Here is a 13,648-nt window from a genome sequence, read left to right on the forward strand (position 1 = left end):
TATCTTTTCAATATCTTTTCATATCCTTTGGATTTATATTTCTTTGTCCAAGCAATTGGATTGCTAGATCATACAGTAATTCTATTTTTTGTTTTGCTTTTTTTTTTTTTTTTTTTTTTTTTTTTAAGGAACATCCACATTGTTTTCTATGGCGGCTGCACCAATTTACCTTCCCACCAACAGTGTGCCACGTTCCCTTCTCTCCACATCCTTGCCAACACTTGTTATCTCCTGTCTTTTTGATGATAGCCATACTGACAGGCTTGAAATGTTATCTTATTGTGGTTTTGATTTGCATTTATTTCCCTGATGATGAGTGATGCTGAGCACCTTTTCATGTGCCTGCTGGCCATTTGTATGTCATCTTTGGAAAAATGTCTATTTGCTTTCTCAACCCATTTTTAAAAGATTTTATTTATTTATTTGACGGACAGAGATCACAAGTAGGCAGAGAGGCAGACACAGAGAGGGGGGAGCAGGCTCCCTGCTGAGCAGAGAGCCTGATGCGGGGCTCGATCCTAGGACCCTGGGATCATGACCTGACCTGAAGGCAGAGGCTTTAACCTACTGAGCCACCCAGGCGCCCTCAACCCATTTTTTAATAAAGATTTTTATTTATTTATTTGACAGACAGAGATCACAAGTAGGCAGAGAGGCAGGCAGAGAGAGAAGGGGAAGCAGGCTCCCCACTGAGCAGAGAACCTGATGCAGGGCTCGATCCCAGGACCCTGGGATCATGACCCAAGCTGAAAGCAGAGGCTTTAACCCACTGAGCCACCCAGGTGTCCCTCAACCCATTGTTTAATTGGATTTTTTCCCTCTTGAGTTGCAGGACTTCTTCATGCATTTTAGTTATTAACCCATTACCAGATAAATGATTTTCAAATACTTTCTCCCATTCTGTAGGTTGCCTTTTTTTAAAAGATTTGTTTATTTATTTGGGGGGGAGGGGAAAAGGGAAAGAGAAGATCTCAAGCAGACTCCCCACTGAGTGAGGAGCCCAATGTGGGGCTCATTGTGGGGCTCGAGCTCATGACCTGTGCCAAAATCAGGAATCAGATGCTCAACTGACTGAGCCACCCAGGCACCTCTGTATGTTGCCTTTTCGTTTTGTTAATGGTTTTCTTTGCTGTGCAGAGCTTTTTAGTTTGATATAGTGCCACTTGTTTATTTTTGCTTTCATTGCCTTTGTTTTTGGTACCAAATCCAACAACACACGTTGTTAAGGCTGATGTCAAGGAGCTTACCCATACTCTTTTAGGAGTTTTATAAGTTTAGGTCTTTGGCCATATTTTAATTGGGTTACTTGGTTTTTCTTTTTTGCTGTTGTATTACAGGAGTTCTTTATATAGTCTAGATATTAACTTCTTATCAGCTATATGGCTAGCCAATACTTTCTCCAGCTCCATAGATTGACTTTTCACACTGTTGACTATGTCCTTTGATATCCTGAAATTTTTAAATTTTTATTGTACTCCCATTTATCAGTTTTTTCTTTTATTGCCTCTGCTTTGGGTGGCAAAGCATTGTCAAATCCAGTGTCATGAATCTTTTCCCCTATATATTCTTTTAGACACTTTATAATTTTACCTCTTACATATTTAGTCCTTGATCCTTTTTGAGTTATTTTTCATGTGTAGTGTGTACTGAGGGTCCAACTTCATTTCTTTATGAAGGGATATCTAATTCTCTGAACACCCATTTGTTAAAGAGACTGTCCTTTCCCCATTGAGTGGTGATGGCACCCTTATTGAACATCATTTGACCATATGTGCAGGGATTTATTTCTGGGCTTTCTGTTCTGTTCCATTGGTTAAATGTCTATCTTTATACCAGTACTATGGATTATATTACTTCTTTTTTTTCAAGATTTTATTTATTTAACACACACACAGAGAGAGAGAGAGAGAGAGAGAACAAGCAGGGGGAATGGCAAGGAGAGGGAGAAGCAAGCACCCTTCTGAGCAGAGAACCCAACGTGGGGCTCGATCCCAGGGTCCTGGGATCATGACCTGAGCTGAAGGCAGACCCTTAACTGACTGAGCCACCCAGGTGCCGTGGGTTTTATTACTTCTTAATGAAACTATAACACTTAACAGAAATATGTATTTGAAATTATGTGTACTGTTCAAGTCGATAATGTAAAAATGATTGTTCTCAATGTTTTAATTTCCATTTTGTGTTATTTTCTAATTTTTTAGTGATCAGTCCTATGTGATTAGTTTTGTGGTTCCTAATCAGAAAAGGTTGACACTTTTGGCACAACAGAAAGGAGTGGAAGGATCTTGGGTTGATATCTGCAATAATCCTGCCATGGAAGCTGAAATACTGAAAGAAATTAGAGAAGCTGCCAATGCCAGTAAGTAAGAAATTGCTTGTCTACTAAGTACCTAGAAGTCATTTAATGATGTCTTATGCATTAGGCTCTTTGAGATGTCTGTCTATTTTGTTTTCATAATACAGGGTTTTTAAAACCTGCTCTTTTTATGGCTTTTCTCCCCCAAGTTCTGTGTTTGTGTCTTTATCTGAGACTACTTTTATATGGTTGTTGGACCTCTTGTTTTCATCCTCTAGATTTATTATCCTTTTTTCCCTTTTGTTTTCTATCTTGTCCTTTTTGTTTTATATTCTGGCAGAATCCTTCCACTTTGTCATCTCTCTGTCTATTGAATTTCCAACTTCCAGTATAAGAATTTTAATTTTCAAGAGCTCTTTCCTCTTTTCTCCATGTTCTTTTAATAGCATCCTATTGCTCTTTAATGAATGCACTCACTGTGTTGCCTCTTATTCCCCCGAGGATGTTCAAGGGATTCCTTTTCTGCGTATTCTTCTCCTGTTATTGTTCGTTTCCTACAAGCTCCACTTCCTGCTTGATTTGTTCATAGCCTCTCCTATACCCATTGGTCCCTGTCTGTCCATTCATACTTGAGAACAAGGCACTAAAATAGTGTTTGGAGAGCTCACTGGGCTTCACTGAGAGGTTATTCAAAGTTAGTATCTGAAGTCATCCCATTTCTGTAAAGATTTCTTGAGTCTCTTGCCTGGAGGATAGTAGCATGACTGCCCATTTGGGGCCCAAAAAGAAGAAATTGGAAAAGGGCTGAGGGTGGGTGGGTGGCTCTTACCCTCACAGCATCCTTTTGTTTTCAGCTCTGTTCCCTCCTTCTGTCATACCTAGTGTCCTGGGAGTCGCGAGTCTTTCTCGTTCAGCCTTTCCAAAAAGTAAACCTCTTGCCATCCTGCTTGGGGAAGAGCAAGGCGATTTTCTTCTTGGAGAAGAGCAATCCTCTGAAAAAGGGCAAGATTTTCTTCTTGGAGAAGAGCTGTCCTCTGAAAAAGGGCTGAGGACCAGAACTCTCTTTTCAGTGTATCCCCCACCTCTGTCTTCAGAGGCATGGGCTCAAGAGGTCCATTTGCCTCTCACTGGTGTCCTCTGTTGACAGTGAGCTTTTATATCTTTTTTCTTTTTTTGGCAGTTAGCTTTAAGTCCCTCAACTCTCCATTAGTCCGTTTGCTTTGGGTCTTCCAAAATTTTGTTGAATACTCACCCAGTGTCCTCTTTCTCTCCTCTCAGCTGTTTCCTTGTGGTTACTACCTTTTTTAATTTAAAAAATTATTTTAAACTGTTTAAGTTACTTTCCAAGGCAACAGAGAGAAACTGTGAACTCTTTATGTTTGTGGTTTTTTTAAAGATTTTATTTATTGATGTGACAGAGAGAGACACAGCGAGATAGGGAACACAGGCAGGGGGAGTGGCGGGGAGAGAGAAGCAGGTTTCCCATGGAGAAGGGAGCCCGATGTGGGGCTCAATTCCAGGACCCTGAGATCATGAACTGAGCCAAAGGCAGATGCTTAACAGCTGAGCCAACAAGGCACCCAACTCTTCATGTTTATTAGGAAGCTATTAACCTAGTTTTAACCTGTTGCTTTCCCTTCTAAAAAATGAAGACATCATTTTCCTGATTAGGTTATGTATATTCATCATAAAATACTAGACAGTACAGAAAATTATAAAGGAGGAAGTAAAAAAAATCACTTTCTAGTAGTTATCTTTGGGTGGTAATGTTACATTGTTTATGGTATACGTACCCAGCCTGTCAGCATCAGTGACATATTTCTAAGTCAGTAGATACAGAATTGCATTGTCATTTTCAATAGTTAAATAGTATTCCAGCATAGGAATATCTACTTAAGTCTTTGTTGGATTTTAGGGTGAGTTCCTCTCCCTGGCAACACACTATAAACAAATGTAACATATTATCATGTATACTTATTTATTTATTTATTTATTTATTTAGAATCCCTGGAAATGGAATTTCTGAGTCAAAGAAAATGTATATTTTAAAGGCTTGTTTCCAACTCTGTTGCCATATAAGTTCCTCGTCGCTCAGAAAACCTGTAGACATGTTTATGCTTTTATCTGAGATATATAAGCACCGCTATTTCCCTAACTAGTCTACTATAATTTATTCTTTTAAATTAACTATTTAGGTTCTACTCACTAGTTGATAATATTAACTACCAGGTTGAAATAAAAAAATTATTTTTCCCCAAGAAGAATATATTTTTAAAGATTTTGTTTATTTATTTGAGAGAGAGAGGGAGAGAGTGAACGAGCATGAGCAGGGGGAGGTTCAGACAGAGAAGGAGAAGCAGGCCCCCCACTGACCCGGGAGCCCAACATGGGGCTTGATCCAGGACCCTGAGATCATGACCTGAGTTGAAGGCAGACACTTAACCCACCAGGCCACCCAGGCCCCCCAGCTCCACCAAGAAGAGCATTCTTGTAGTTAACTCTAGACACTATGAAGTTTTAAATGACAGATGGCCTATTAACAGATACAAAATTAAGTTTATGACCCTAAATACGGGCACTTACTGTTTTTTTCCTGAAGATGGCTTTGTCAGTTATAGTATTATTGATATACCACACTTTTTATACTACTGTCACTGGGCTCCCAGAATTTTCTTTGCTACAGATCCTAATTTTTTTTAAATTCACTATTTAAAAAAGTATTTCAGCCAATAGGCTATTATTCTTAGTCACTCTCTGAATGTACTTATGGGGAAAATGCAACTTAAATAATTTGTCATTGTACATTTCACTGTATAAAAGCAATAATGGGGAAAGTCAACCTGGATCACAGTCAGATGAAAAATGGAATAAAATTCTAGGACCTGCTGGGTTCTCATAACTTTCCTAGACTGAGGCAGGAAATCAAACAATTGATGATTTCGATAATACACAATCATCATGAGCTTCAATGTATAAATCCTAGTTTTCCTGTGCCACAAAATACTTATCTTGCCAAACTTTTGCTTCCAATGACAATTTCAGAGACTGAATGCAAAAAGTATAAAATAGTCTTGGTTGTATTCAGCTAAATCTGCCTGAAATCATGCATCTTTTATAGATGGCCTCTTCATGTTTTAAATAGAAGCATGAGGTACCTAACCCGACCCAGCATGGGTACAACTGCACAGCAAAGCCTGTCACTGAGACAGCGAGTGTACAGGAAGGAGAGGGCTTATTTGAGAGGCAGCCGAACCAACAGGAGGGCAAGTCTCACATCCACTTCCCCGAAGAGGGAGAGCACAGGGTTTTTTCTTAGTTTTTTTGGGTTTTCTTTTTGTTTTTTTCAAATAATCTTAGTGGTAGGGAATACATACATACAGAGGAAGAGGGGCGGATTTACGACTCTTAATGAGGAAAGACGGAGCTTGCGCATTGAGCAAACAGACAGGTAATATACATCTCATTTCACTTTGGGGTAGAGACTTAACATTAAAGTGAGACAAAATTTGGCCCCTGCCTTCAGGAGGTCATCTTAGGACAAGGTGAGGGGCTAGGTGCAAACTCTGTGAACCAGTAAAACTGGATGGGGTCTCTTGCTCCTTATCTCCGGGAAGGAATGTATTCTGAGTCTTGCTTGTTCATAGGCTGAAACCATACCCTTCGACCTTCAGTTTTTGCCTCTGCCAAGGGGGCTAGTGGATTTGTTGTTGGGGTCTGGAAAGAAAGAGTATAGCTAATTCGAGAGAAACAGGTCTCTGAAAAACAAGCTCGAAATTTCCTGTTCAACCTCATTGACCTTATGTGCATGGTTTTACTTTCCCTTGCTTTATAGTCATTCCTTGATCTTGAAGATCTTGAGGGAATTGGGACAGTGACCACTCTGGCTTCTTCCTGCTGGAAAAGGGCATAGTTTCTAGATTTGAGGAAAGAGGCAACTTTGTACTTTGTTAGAAAATTTCCTGGTACTTGGCTTAATATGGACATTTGGCACAACCAATATATTAGTTCCTTTTTTGATTGTTTTAGAACCATACTGGAAAGCATTTTTTATTATTACATATCTAGTTAATGTAAAGTAAATAATGTAAAGATAACCCAAAACTTAATAGTCCCTGACCCATTGACCTAATGCCTTCAGGGTTCTAGGAAATGTGTCCAATAAACCAGTCAATTTCCACACATCTCTGGGGAAATTCCTGGCAGCCAAGTGGCATACTCTCTGATTTTATCTGAGTGAGTTTTACTTGGGTCAGAAGGATTATCTAAACACTGCAGTTTGATTAGAAATGGCACATATCCGAGCCTGTTGTGCATAGATAATATAGTCTTGAGCAATGTGACCATCAACATTGCTATCTTGTGACCAACAACTACCTAGGCTAACAAATCTATTTTCTTTTTGTTGGGCAACAGTGACAAGAGCAGTTTTGTTGGTGAACACGCCTAAGGTGATAGAAAGATTCTTCCTCATGTGTTCATGAGCCCTGATTCCCCACCAGGGTAAAAACGTTCTCCCCAACAAACATCAGATTCTATCCTCCTGGTAGGCAGGAGGTGTTGATTCCCTTTTTGTTTGATGAAAAGGTTTAAGGGGGTTAGTGCAGTGACTGGGTTCCTTGAGATTGTGACTAGAGAAAGGGGGGACCAAATTTTTAAATCAACAGATTTATCTTCCAACTGCCAAGACATGGCTCCCCCAGATCTGGTTAGAAGTAGTGGGGAGATCCCCCTTTAGACCAAGATTTTTCTTAGAAAAATATCACACAGATTGTGTGTATTGTTCCCTTGTAGCTGGAGTTGTGTTGTGGACCTTAGGGAACAGGTGTGCTCCTCATCTCATGCCGCAGTCTTAGAGAAGGTCAGTTCAGTTAAACGTCTGTCTCATTTCGGGACAGGTGGTGGGGCAGGTGGGCTTTCAAACTTAGGCCTATATTATGCAAGCAGGCAAGGAACTAGTAAGTGACATTTCTCTGGAAACAAAAGGAAAATAGACGTTAGTGGTTGGGGGAAAGGATAAACCCCCTGTCCTGAGTCCTGAGAGCTGCCAGTGAGATGGTTTCTAGATATCAGGTGTGAAGCATCTTTAGCTGGAGGGAGGGCAGGCGATGGCCACTGGACAGATTTCCCTGGCTTGCCATTCTAATGTCTCTGGTGATCTTTTCGAGTGGCCCATGCACAGCAGCAGGTAAGAAGGTTGTCTAAAGTTGAGCCGCTGTGGCCATTTCACTGACATTCATTTCAAGTAGCCTAGCATCTGTTCCTAGGGTTTTAGAAAAAAGGGCTGTTTTCATTTTAAATCATTTCGAGGGACTGGAAGAAAGTTGGACGCCTTGGTTGGAAGGGTCATAGGCAGATACTCAGGGAGAAGAAATCAGTACCCAGCCGAGTTTTATAGGGAAACAACACTCAAAAAACAGTTAATCAGAAGTAGCATCTCACATCCACAAAGCCTTTTTTATTTTTATTTTTTCAATTTTATTTTATTGCCAGTATAGTTAACATACAGTGTTATGTTAGTTTCTAGGGTACAATATAGTGATTCCACAGTTCCAGACACCTCCCCATAACTGAGCTGTAATGTTTCAGCAGGTAGACATGGTTAATTTGAGCAAGATTCATGTTCCTTTACTACCTGTTCAGGAGAGGACGAGGTTGGTTGGTTGGTTGGTTTTTAACATTTACAGGGGTTGAGATTATATACATATTGATGAAAAGGGTGGGGGAACATGACTCCTTTTTTAAGATTTATTTATTGAAAGAAAGAGTGTGGGGGAGAGAGGAGAAGGAGACTCCATGCTGAGCGGAGAGCCTGAGGCAGGGACTGGACCTCACAACCCTGAGATCATGACCTGAACAGAAACCAAGAGTCGGATGCTTAACCAACTGAGCCACCCCAGCACGGGAAGCTTAACGATTCTTAAGAAAGATGGAGCGTGGACTTTGAGCAAACGTTTGTAACCTGTATGCTGTGTTGTTGGGGATGCAGACTTAATATTAAAATGAGGCAAAATTTGGCCCCTGCTTTCAGGAGGTCCGCTTAGGACAAGGTGAAGGGCTAGGTGCAAGCTCCATGAGCCAGTATAAACTGGATGGGGTCTCGGATTCCTTATCTCTGGGAAGGAATGCTTGCAGAGCCTTGCTTGTTCACAGGCTAAAGCCATACCCTTGACCTTCAGTTTATGCCTCTGCCAGGGGGGCTAGTGGATTCGTTGTTGGGGTCTGGAAAGAAAGAGTAGCAGATTCGGGAGAAACAGGTCTCTGAAAAACAAGCTTGAAATTTCCTATTCATTTCAGCCTCATTGACCTTATGGGCATGGTTTCAGGTATAGGTAGTATCTATCTTAAGAATATAAAGTAATAGGGGCGTCTGGGTAGCTCAGTCAGGTAAGTGTTGGACTCTTAATTTGGCTCGGGTCACGGCATGGAGCTCCAGGTTGGGCACTATGCTAGGCATGGAGCCTGCTTGAGAGTCTCTCTCTCTCTTGCTCTGTCTCTCTCTGCCACTAACCCTCTCCCTACCCACTCATACGTGTGCTCGCTCGCTCTCAAATAATTATAAAGTCTAATTTAAAAGAGAAGGATACAAATTAGTAATTTTGTGGTTATTTGAGAAAGACCAGTGGCTTGAAATGTCGACATTTGCTGCCACCTATAGGCTCTGTTTCATAATGTAGGTAATTCCGATAAAATGGCATGCATAAAATACTGTTTGTTTTTTCTTCCCCCTGCTCTTTCTCACTTGCTGGCAGTATATCCTGTTTATAAGAAACTAGGTGACTGCCCATTGTTCTCTAAAGCTTGTGGATAATATTTAGGAGCTCCCAAAATGAAACCTCTCATGTAGCCTTTTCCCCACTTTGAACAGGAATTTAGTTAATAAAAATGAAATATAGTGACTTTTATGAATAGGGCCTATGTAAATAAGGAAAAGAATATGAAATAAAAGGTTCTGGAGCCAAATCTATACTTGAGAATGGAAGTGTTTCTTTGAGAGCCAAATGTGAACTTGGGGAGCAGATGGGTTTACTTCGGGCCTCTCTCCTCCCCATAACTGAGCTGTGATGTGTCAACAGAATAGATGTAGTAAATCTGAGCAAGTTTCCTGTTCTTTTACTGCCTCTTCAGGGGCTACTTTTAGGAATTTGGTTCTATGTAATTTGAAGGATTATTTTTCCACACTCAGCTATTTTTCTCTCATTTTAATGAGAAATTCAGTAATCGAAACAAGCTTTCCTAAACCTCCAGGCCAGTATTAGGTCAAAAACTTCCATGAATTTGAGGTTTTGGCACCTGTCATGGAAACCTACTTGTTTCTAAAGTCACCCAGGCTGGTTAGCGGTAGGCTGTACCCATGCAGATCCATGTCCCGTCACCTCATGCCATATAGCTCCTCTGTAGCTTGACATTGCCGTTAAGGGGCTGTCAGGATTTTCAGGATGAGCCTGTATTAATAGTAAGTAGCTTGAGGGGATATAATTGAATTTAAAGTTACGGACTACTTGATTGATTGATTGCGTGGCCTCATTACCTCTCTCTGCACGCGCTGAGTTGTTTAACTCTGATACAGTACGTGCTGTCTCATATCCTTATGCCACTGAAGTGTGAAATTCACCATACCCCTTTTGATTCTTCCTTGAGTGTCGAATACAGCTCCTGAAGAACAGTTGTCTAGAGGCATAGTTTTCCGCAGAATGAATGAACACATACGTCCACATTTATCAAGGGCTCTTGATGGAGCCCCATGGATGGCAGGGAACAAAAGACCCCTGTTTGCATGGAGCTTGCCTTCTAGTAGGTCAGACGGGGATTTATCATCTGTGGGCTGGTGAGAAGCATTCTGAAGAAAGTGTAATGTCTGGGGCGCCTGGGTGGCCCAGTCAGTTGGGCATCTACCTTCAGCTCAGGTCATGATCCCAGGGTCCTAGGATCGAGCCCCGCCTCTGGCTCCCTGGTCAGAGGGAAGCCTGCTTTTCCTCTCCAGTCTGCTCCCCCTGCTTGTGTTCTCTCTCTTGCTGTGTCTCTCTCTGTCAAATAAATAAATAAAATCTTTAAAAAAATAAGTGTAATGTCAGAGGATAGAGAGGCTAAGCAGACACAGGGACTCCTGTTCTGAAGGGTCCAGGAGGCCTTCTCTGAGGAGTGGCATTTGAGCAGACACCGAAATGGAGTAAGAAAGTGAGCTAGGCAGCTACCAACAGGGAAGACAAGCCCAGGCAGAGGAAATGACAAATAGGAAGACTCGAAAGAGGAGGGTGTCTACATATACAATAGAATTTAAAAAAAAATGTGTGGGCTAAAACTACATGCAACTGAAATGATTTATGTGCACTTCAAGAACTCTACAATGAAACTGAGATTGTAAGATACTAGCACCCTAAATTAACCAACCCTTCCCCTCTCCCCTGTCCCTCCCTCTCTACTACCTCCCCCCTTCTCATTTCAGTGAAATTGGAGCGATTTGAAATTCCAATCAAGGTTCGCCTAAGTCCGGAGCCATGGACGCCTGAAACTGGTTTGGTCACAGATGCTTTCAAACTGAAGAGGAAGGAGCTGAAGAACCATTACCTCAAAGACATTGAGCGAATGTACGGGGGCAAGTAGAATGCTGCCTCTCATTTACAGCTGTGCAGGAGGTGGCTTGGCGGGTTTTCAGTTCTAGAGTTTTAAGCCTTGTTGAGCTGTTAGAATGTAAGGGGTATATCATTCTAAAGACATGGTAATTAAAAAAAAAACCCAAAGTGATTAAGATAGTCATTGAGTCTACTTTAACTTAATTTTGCCTAGTTCTCATGTGGCTGAAATTGAAAAGTTGTTTCCCTTTAGCTGTGTTATTAATTTTAGAGCAAAAATTCTGTTTTAAAAATTAGCCCAAGATATGCTTGTTTTCTTAAAGGAAAATAATGTGGAACAAAATAAATTGGAGTAGAATGTAGTTTGCAGCAATTTGTATCTTCCAATGTCTATTGTCTTCCTAGTTCAGAAGAAGCTTAAAATACTAAGCATGACAAAAAAAATATGTATTAACACTACTCAAAGCAGGAGTTCTGCAGGGCTTTGAAATTCTCTTCCAACCATTTCTCTTGAAGGCAAAATTCAATCATAATATAATAGAATCAAATAGTAGTACCTTGGAAACCATTTTAGGATTCATAATTGTTGGCATAAGTTAGATGTAGAATCATTGTAATATTGTGAATAATTACAGTGCCCGAAGTCTGAGTACAACAACGTTAAACACACCAAAAATATTTAGTAATATATTTTTAAAGGGAAATTGAACTGGTTTTCTGAAACTTGGAGGTCTTAAAATCAGTAACTAATTATTTGAATGATTAAGGGTAAATTATGTTAAAGACTGCCAAAAATTGTCTGTCTTTTCCAAAGAAAAAACTGAGACCAAGAGTAAGATGATAAAAAATGAATCCAATTTTAACAGGAAGCACTTTCTTTGTTTGAAAAGGTGAAAGCATCGTAAATATTTAGAATTCTGATCCTTGCATAGCACTGAACCTAGGAAAGAATTTCAATTTGGAATTTACCTATGACAACAGGGATTGATTTGAAAATGTCCTCGTATTAAATTACACTTGGAACTGAAGGTCTGTTTGCTGTTGCTGATTTGATTCTTGATCCGTAGTTTATTTCAGAAAGCCTTTCATTTAGCTTTAATGTGAGCAAAGCGGGTTATGATGACTGACTTTCCCAATATCTTGTTTGGATCTCTGAGTGATGACTTAACATGGATGAGTTTGGGGAAGTGACAGGGAAAGAACACACTGTTACCACTATTTTCCTGATTGTGTGAAAAGTTTAGAAACTGGAAATGCTCAATATGGGCAAAGGGAAGATAGTCAGTAAGGGACTGATACTTGTGCAGCAATTTGGCATGTGGGCTTCTTTTTGACTCTTTCATTAAAATCTGGGATTCTAGATCTGACAGGTTTTCACACTTGAACCATAGTTACTGTAAAAAGCAAAAATTCTTAATACTGTTATTCTTTGCACTTTTTTCTTAATCATTTTATACACACACACATATGCATATATATATATGCATATATATATATATATATGTTGCTTACATTGCTTTGTACAGATGTGGGCCACCACTGCAATTAAATACATTCTTTTTTGCTCTAAGATATTTATAATGAAAATATTTAAATATTATGTATATGGTGGTGAAAAGGAAAAAATAAATAATCTGATGTTATTATAAGCAAGAATGAAGGTTTTTGTAAAGATTTCTGTTCAGTGTTCTGCAGTGTCCAATTCAAGGCAAGTTCTCTCTGAAGTTATGTGTATGTGATTATTCTCATTTTTCCCAACTTGCCTTGGAAGCTTGAAAAACCACTGTCATCAAGTAGACTACTATTCAGCTTCTACTGTTTTGGCCCACTGTTGATCCTTCAAGGACAAGTCCCTTAGATTTTTTTTTTCAATATGTGAATTGTTTTCCCATCTGGAATGGTGATTTCAAATATGTGAATGCATGCATACTCCCGTGTTTGCACCCCTGCCCAGTCCCATCTCCTGAAAGCTAGAACACTGCCAACTAATCTGTTGTATAAGGTCCTTTAGAAACATGGAATCAACACAAAGTTGGGTGCTGCTAATTCTTTGAGAAAATCCAAATATTGTTAAGGGACCAAGGGAGATGCCACTACCCCCCTGATTTTTCATCAGAAAAAAAAATACATGGTTATGTAAACCGATCTTACCATATTCATAGTGACTTTTCAAGTATTTGAGCCTAAAGATTTTAATCCTACATTTTTATACCTGTTTAAATTGTTCACTGTTATGACGTGTCAGCCATCAAATGAAGTTGTACTTTAAAAATTTACTACAATTCTGTACATTTCTAAGTTGAACACTTGTGACTTTTGCTTTAATGACATGAAAATATCTTGCCTCCTGATACTTGTATTGCTTCTTTTCTTTTTCTTAGAGCAGAGGTATAATTGTATAGCTTTCAGAACTGAGATACAGGTAAATGATTCAAAGAGTCAGAAGTTAAGGACAGGAATGTTTCTTTTGGGCATAAAGGCTGATTAATAATAATCCTTGCCTGTGTTTTCCTGATAGCATATGATGGATATGTCTGAGGTGACAGAATGAGAACAGGTTAATTATTGTGTCATATTTGGAACTCCAGAGGAATGTTTTAATTTTCAAAAGTAGTTACAAATTAGAATGTATTCATTTTTTGTACTTTCTGTTAAAATGCATGATCGCGGGGTTGTTACTTCGATTTTTGTGTTTATTCCTAATGAAAAGCTTGGTTTGTTCTTGTTTTTTAAGTTTGCACTCGAATCTTAAGAAATAAATCCACACATGTTATCAAGCTGA

At 39.6% G+C, this 13,648-nt stretch overlaps 1 protein-coding gene across 4 annotated transcripts in view; it reads left to right on the forward strand.

The window, feature by feature from the left end:
* Nucleotides 1-13,648, forward strand: part of ACSL4 (acyl-CoA synthetase long chain family member 4) — a 114,703-nt gene extending 101,055 nt beyond the window's left edge. For all 4 annotated transcript variants that reach the window (XM_044235809.1, XM_044235808.1, XM_044235810.1 and 1 more), the window contains exons 15-16: nt 2,202-2,359; nt 10,740-13,648. In XM_044235809.1, coding sequence (XP_044091744.1) covers nt 2,202-2,359; nt 10,740-10,897 — 316 coding nt within the window. In that variant the 3' untranslated portion in view covers nt 10,898-13,648. The remainder of the gene's footprint in view (nt 1-2,201; nt 2,360-10,739) is intronic.

This window comes from Neovison vison, chromosome X, assembly GCF_020171115.1.
Source record: "Neovison vison isolate M4711 chromosome X, ASM_NN_V1, whole genome shotgun sequence".
NCBI lineage: Eukaryota > Metazoa > Chordata > Mammalia > Carnivora > Mustelidae > Neogale > Neogale vison.